The 7,853-nt window shown below is 37.8% G+C and overlaps 1 protein-coding gene and 1 pseudogene across 1 annotated transcript; both read left to right on the top strand.

Annotated features, from left to right (window-relative positions):
* Positions 1-2,143: 2,143 nt before the first annotated feature.
* LOC100917788 (olfactory receptor 6C2-like) lies at positions 2,144-3,103 on the top strand. Its single transcript, XM_012551447.2, has one exon. The coding sequence runs from the start codon at positions 2,165-2,167 to the stop codon at positions 3,101-3,103; it is 939 nt and encodes a 312-aa protein (XP_012406901.1). The 5' UTR covers positions 2,144-2,164.
* Positions 3,104-4,910: 1,807 nt separating this feature from the next.
* On the top strand, positions 4,911-7,307 carry LOC100918051 (annotated as a pseudogene).
* Positions 7,308-7,853: the final 546 nt, after the last annotated feature.

The raw sequence follows: 7,853 nt of genomic DNA, 5'->3' as shown, positions 1-7,853 counted from the left end.
TATATCATGACCTAGGCAATAGCTTCATTATGCTCCTGCCACCTGTTTGTACTATTATTTCTCTGTGAGCCCTACCAAGGATCTCTGGGGTTATTTTGACCACTTGTACTATCTATGAAGCACAAATGTGAGTATGAAAAGATTTTTCACATTGTGAATTTTCTCATTTTGTTTCTATGAAGATTACATTTACTTTTGATTATTGCCCCTATAAAAAAATATAGTGGACAGATTTATCCAGTTCAGACATCAAAACTTATAATATTATATTGGTTATTTCAGGGAGAGAATCAACAACCATTTCTGAGATGTCACTTTTTTATTAGAATAAGACAATGAAACTTTACATTCTTATGACACTAGATTATTATCGGGTCAGCTTTGGTGAGACTGCATTATATGTGCCTTTCTGCCATCTGAAGGGGATGGAGCAGTCCCTCTTAGGGAAGATTCCACTCTCAAATGGCCCTCTGGCAACCACTTACAGAAATTCTACAATTGAAGTTAATTCCATTTCATGATGAAAATCCCTTATTTAAAAATCACAGATCCCTGACAGGGATAACGTTTTAACAGAGTGGTTCTTAAGTTATTTTCCATGAATTTGTTTTTTAAAATATTTTTAAAGCATATTTCAACAGAATTTCTTTTGTAACTCTATGTATTTCATTTTATGCACTTAAAATATTACTCTGAGAACTAAAGTTTGTTTCACAATGTTGCCAATGCTGCTGTTTGCTGGCAAACAAAAACAACTAAGAATTCTTGCTTTAAGAGGTTATTGTTCAATTCCACAGAAATATGAACTAATTGCAACTTTTCTATCTGAAAAATAATCTCATGACAGAGGTAGACAGACATAGACAACGGAGACAGAAAACAGAAAAACATAACTATCAAGTTACTTGAATCATTATAACAGGAAACTTTCTGAGAAGCTTTTTAGTACTGAGAGAAAGAATTGAAGTACTTTCCACAAAAATAACAAGTCATTCACCAATTAAAACAAAAATATTCCTTGGAAGAATTCAAACTTTATTGTTAATCCACTTATCAAAGGTTTAAGGATTGTGGATATAAAGAACTTTAAAGATCTTCTAGAGAATAATCACCCCATTTAAAAAATAATGAAATGAGACCCTGAGATATAAGATAGCTTGCATAACACAATTTTTAAGAAGAAGTCAAAAGCAGGTCTTCTGGCAGTTCCTAACACAGGTCTCTCCATATTGAAACTCATCTCAGAAGACATTGGGCAGAGATCCAAATAGATCTTGAAGTCTTTGACATAAAGGGGTAAACTTTCTTCTCTTATTTACTGCCTTGTATAAAAATTGGACAGGTTATTTAAAAAATTCTGGGCCTTTGTTTACTTATAAAATGAGAAGGTTGGACTATATGGACTTTAAGATCCATTCTGGTGACTTGCCTGTGTCCTGAGTTACTAAAGAATTTGGAAAAATAACTAGTAGGGGAAAGTACATGGAAAGGGAAACAGGACTCCAAAGACAATTTTCATCTTCTGCACAATATTTCTTATGTCCAACCCTGCTTACTCTCTGAAGTCAGATGTTCCTAACTCTGCCTTGAGGGGTCTCCTAGAAAAAGATATTAAGAAAAATATCAGATATGAGAAATAATAGATATAAAAGCAAAGGCATGATGTGGGGAGCAGATGAAGGAACACCAAGTACCACGACATAATCATAAAAATCAGAATAATTCATATTACAATTTATAAAGTGTTTTGTTTTCAGTAGCCCAGGTGCCCAGGTAAGTGCTGCAAGTATTAGAAACCCCCATTTAACATAAAAGGAAAGTTGAGGGTTGAGAAACTGAGACATACTACCTACAGAATATAAAATTAGATCTCTTAACTCCACATTCAATGTTATAGGCTGTAGCTAAGGAAAGAATGGATGAAAGGCTCTGAGAAAAGGATGAAATAAAAGATTTTGACAAGGGGCCAAATTTGAGAGCAAAGCATATTGAGACATTGAAGCAATTGTTATGGGCAGAAACTCTGGGCAAGTGTAGATTATTTGCTTACTTACCTTCTTCCTCTAACTCTCATTGCTTTCATTACTTTCTCTCCAACCTATTCCCCACATCCAAATTCTTCCTCTTTTTTCTATGCAGGTTCATCAAAATTCAGAAGTCAGGAATGAGAAATCACTCCGGGATTACAATATTCATCTTGAGGGGACTGACAGATGATCCACAGCTACAGGTTTTACTTTTTATCTTTCTATTTCTCAACTACATGTTGTGTATAATTGGGAACCTGACCATCATCACCCTCACCTTGGTGGATGCCCATTTAAAAACTCCCATGTACTTTTTTCTCAGAAACTTTTCTGTATTAGAAATCTCACTCACAACTTCTTGTATCCCCAGATACCTCTACAGCATATCAACTGGGGACAATACAATTTCTTATAGTGCCTGTGCCATACAACTCTTTATTCTAATTTTTCTTGGGGCAGCAGAGTTCTTTCTTCTGGCCACCATGTCCTATGACCGCTATGTGGCCATCTGCAAACCTCTGCATTACACAACTATCATGAACAGCAAAGTCTGTAACCAGCTCCTGCTGGGTTCTTGGCTAGCTGGACTGATGATCATTCTCCCACCTCTTAGCCTGGGCCTCCAGTTGGACTTCTGTGATTCCAATGTCATTGATCATTTTGGCTGTGATGCATTTCCTGTTCTAGAGATTTCATGTACAGACACACAATTCATAGAAAAGATAGCTTTGGTTGATGCTATATTAACACTCATTATTACATTACTCTTAGTGGTTTTGTCTTATGTCTCCATTGTTAGAACTATTCTGAAATTCCCCTCTGCCCAGCAAAGAAAAAAGGCCTTTTCTACTTGTTCATCCCACATGATTGTTGTCTCTATCTCATATGGAAGCTGCATCTTCATGTATGTCAAATCTTCAGGAAATGAAAAAGTGGATTTGAACAAGGCAGTGTCAGTTCTCATGACCTCTGTTGCTCCAGTGATGAACCCCTTTATTTATGCCCTGAGAAACAAACAAGTCATACAAGCCTTTAAAGACTCAGTCAAAAAAATTGCAATTCTCACAAAGCAGTAAAAGATGCCAAATTATAAAACTAAAACTCAGGATGCCAAATGTTTAAAAAAAAAAAACTGTTCAGGATTCTGAAATCCTAGGTAATTTTTCTTGTAAATCATCTTATCTTTAGGCTATAGTTTAATCGTAACACAGACCATTTCCTCATACAGTAAGAAACATATGTAGATATACTCACATGTACATATAGACATATCAACACATATGTGAAAATGGGGAAGTATATTATGCATGTACACTAAGATAGGCCTTCCCTCCATTTTTGTAAGAATTTGTAATGTTTTCTGGCATTTCATTCACTTTTCCAGTCCCCATTGCTCAATACAATTTCTTTCCTAACCCAGTGACTACTCACTGAAACTCTCAGACATATAAGAGTGGTTGGCAAAGGATTTTCCATTTCTACATCACTGGCAAGTCACCAGAATGGATCTTAAAGACCATATAGTCCAACCTTCTCATTTTATAAATAAAGAAACCAAGGCCCAGAAGTTTTAAAATAACCTGTCCAATTTCATACAAGGCAGTAAATAAAAGAGGAAAGTTTCCAAGCTCGGGGACTCTGCCTGCAAATCTAGTATTTATTTTTTCTGGATTATGCAGCCAATTTTGATATCGCCATTGAAAAAGCTGTTCCTTTATGGTTTCTATCACTATCCCTTTGACTTTTCATATTAAAACATCCCTCCCTGGCCACCACTCCCATTTGTAATTTGCCTTTGTTCAATATCAGTTCCTTCAGATCTGAGATTATCCTATTTTATATTATTTGTGCATTTTGTAAATTTTTGTGTCTCTACTTTTAAGCACAGTACTTGATATAGACTAGGTGTTTGCTAAATGCTTTTTCATTCATTCATTCATTCACTGAAAATAAATACATTCTATAAAGAATCTATGGAGGGGGAGTTCACTTTCTAGCAATTGCTGTTTTCCATCTTTAGGAACCTTAACCATCTACAAAATGGAATGAGGTAGGAGGATTAAATGGTCTATAATGTTCCTTTCACTGTGATACTATGATTCTATAATTTTATGGCTTTCTCTGCTCTCCGAAAAATGAAAATTCATTTCTCTAGATAATTCAAATACAACTTCCTGGGAGCAATAGTGTAGTCAGGAAAACTATCTTGCCTTCTTATTAACACAGGACTAAGTGTTTTCTGCTTGTATTTTCTGTGTTGTGAAATAAAGGACATCCTTTAAAACATCACATATAACTGTTCTTCATCTTTTTTATAGCAACCAATACAAATGTTTGAGGCTGCCAGTAGAAAGAGGGGAAGAAATTAATAACAAGATAAAAGCAAGAAGGAGAAAGGTGATAGGAAGTAAAGTAAAACTAGGGAAAAGCATAACAAATGGAAGGACAATTGTGGAAAGAGGAAAGTGAGGAGAAAAAAGCTAGTTGACATAGGGTTGCCCTAAAGATTAAGCTTAAATACCGAAAAGATTTAGGACTGCATTGATAGATTAAAAGGGAAAATTGTAAATATGAATAAAAATACAATATTAGAGGCAAATGGAGAAAATATAAACAATTCTCATAACTTTAAAAATGAATTGATTAAACAATACAATAAAAGAGAAAAGTGATAAAAATGCACTTTTCAAAAAGCTCACTTTTTTGCTTATAAGAAACAGTTTACAAAATAAAAACAAACATAGAATAAAAACAAGAGACTGGAAACAAATTTTACTATACACCAGGTAAGCCCCCAAATAATATCAGACAAACAAAAATAAAAAATTAACCATAAAAAGCTTTGTAACAAGTGCCTGGCCCCTCATTCTCAATGGTATGAGAATGATCGATAAGTATAAACAATGACAATTTCAGAAGACCAAGGACCTGCTGACAGATGAAAGGGAAGCAGATGCAGAGATGATTAAGTGAACAGAAGACTTTGGCCCAGTAGAGGTCATCTTCCATTGACATCTGAACCTCAGAATGATCACATGCCCTGGGTGAAAGGCCACCACTGGACCAGTAAGTGCAGTTTGATGCAGTGACTGGGGATTACTACTCCATCATCTACTTCAGTGACCACTGAAACCTGCAGAGAGACTACTACCCCATCAACGACACACTGGCCAACCTTCCACTATACCTCTCCTTCTGTCCCCTGTCCCTTTGGTGCTGGCAGCTCTACACCATCCACATCACTGCCACTTCTTCCCCCCCCCCCCAGAACTTCCTGGGTGAGTACCTGTATGAGTAGTCAGACAAGGAGCAAGATTTAGTCAAGGTGGCCCTCCTGGAGATGAACCCCTACATCTTGGACCTCACCATCATCATCTCAATCGTCCACAGCATCTTTGAGTTCCTGGCATTCAAGAATGACATCCTGTTCTGGAACAGCCAGCAGTCCCTGGAGGGCCTCTCCATCAATTCAGTCTTCTTTGGTGTGTTGATGTTGGAATCTTTACAAACTGTTAAGTCATTAGAGTTGATAGAGACAATAATTATCTAATTTAGCATGGTTCAGTATGACTGATTTGATCTTACAAGGAGATGTTATGGGCCAGAACTTGAAATAAGGTAATAAGTACAACTGATAGACAATAATGCTTGTGTTCACACCTTTAGAGAGCTCATAAGTATTTAAGTACTCAATGGAGTTCATACATTTGGGAGATTTCAGGATTTAGTATGAGATATCCGAATTTACACCTCCCTTAGGGCCAGAAAGCACTCTGGGAGATAACCCATAATCCCATTCTCTCAGAGGAGGAGTTAACCTTTGGGAGATCATATATACAGAGGAAGCTCTTAGAGCTTGGAGAGAGTTACTTGGGAACATTCCCAGGGGTCAGAGAGGAGCATTCTGGAAGGAAGCCTACAAGCTCTCTCTCCAAGGCAAGAGAGATTCATTGCATCTTCCACCTTGGTGCTGGCTGGAGGCTGAAGAAAACAGAGGCAGAAGCAAAGGACAAAGCTGCAAGAGCTCTTGGAACCAAGCAGAGAGATAGGCCTCTGAACTAACCGGGCTATATTGAAAGACACAATAAAAGATCTGAACTTTTATCAGTTGGCTGAAATTTTGGGTGATTATTGTAACTGAAACTAAGGCTGCCTCCAGAAAACCTCCCCGAGAAACCCTCTCCCCCAGAGAGAACCTTCACATTATATTGTAAAGAACAAGATTACCACATTTTGGCACCCAATGTGGGGCTGACAGGGCCCTCAGTGGATTTCAGTGAAAAAGCTCCAATCCTGATTTCAGTAGAAAAGCCTCTAATCCTGATTTCAGTGGAAAAGCCTCTGATCCTGATCCAGTGGAAAAGTTTCTTCATCCCAGAAATTAGGGTGAGTAGAATTTCAGCTAAGATGTCGCAGCCAGCTGATAAAAGTTCAGATCTTTTACTGTGTCTTCGATATAGCCAGGTTAGCTCATGTTCCAGTCCCTCCTGGTCCTTCTCTATGTCCTTGACAATTAGAAAAACTTTGTGGTCCAGGTCAGCATCTTCACTGGCATCCTGATTGACCTGTGGAAGACAACTAAAATCATGGATGTCCAGTTGGACCAAGAGAACTAGGTGGCTGGTATCCTCTGCCAAAATTTATGGTAAAATGGTGTTCAGATACCTGTTATAAATCCTGTTCCCCTTCCTGGGTTGCTATGCTGTGTATAGATTCCTGTACATGTAGCACAAAGGCTGGTAGTGATGGCTGCTTCACATGATCTATGACTTCCTGAAGAGCTTTGGCTTCCTCACAACACCCCAGCTCTTTATCAATTATCAGCTCAAGTCTGTGGCCCATCTGCCCTGGTGCATGATAATTTATAAAGTCCTCAATACTTTCATATCGACAACTTGTTTGCCTTTGTCATCAAGATGCCTGCAATGTACTATATTAGTCTTCTTCATCCACCTTTATCAGTGGTGGATATACCGGGTAGATCCCACACAGGTGAATGAGTTTGACCTGAATGGGGAAGGGCAGACAATGGAGGCAGCCCTGATGAAGCCAGCAACAACCAGTGGGAATGGTTCCCTCTTTGGCCAGGACTAGGAGCCCACCCCCAAGTCAGCGGAGGACAAGAAGAAGGATTGGCTTCTTACTCCTGGTTTTCCTGGCCATCAACATGCTTCCCATCTCCCATCCCATATCACTGTGATCCCATCCCCCTTCCCAACACAGATGGAGAGGGATCAGGAGCATGCCCCCAATGTGATGGGGGAGGGGGAGAAAGTTTGAGGTTGAGCACAAGCAAGGATGACTCTGTCTGTCTGTCCCTACATCAATTCCAGAATCTGTAATCATGAGCCATTTCATCATGGTGGGGAGGTAAGATGGAAGGGGGCTGAGGCCCTGGAGTTTTCCTGCAAACCCCACATCCATCTCTCATTTCTTTCCTTCTCCCTTGACACAGACTTTGAATTTAATAAATTCATATGTGGGTGTTTAGCTTTAAAAAAAGAAGAAGAAAGAAAAGAAAATTAAAAGACAGTGCAATATATGGAATTGCTACAGAATATGCATATTTTTCAACACCACATAAAATTGTTGGGTTTTTTAATTAATTATATATATTAGGAACCAAAAATATTGCAAATAAATATAAAAAGACAAAAATAATACATACATCCTTTACAGACCACAATGCAATAAAATTAATAATCAGTTGAGCAATCATAAAAAACAGACCAAATGAGTACTTAACCATGTAATCTTAAATAAAGAGTCAAAGAACAAGTCATAAACATTTTAATTATGTGAAAGAAAATAATAATGAGGAAATAA

Source organism: Sarcophilus harrisii, chromosome 5 (assembly GCF_902635505.1).
Source record: "Sarcophilus harrisii chromosome 5, mSarHar1.11, whole genome shotgun sequence".
Taxonomy (NCBI): Eukaryota; Metazoa; Chordata; class Mammalia; order Dasyuromorphia; family Dasyuridae; genus Sarcophilus; species Sarcophilus harrisii.
Note: the sequence above shows the minus strand (reverse complement) of the source record. Positions and strands in the feature narration are given on the sequence as shown.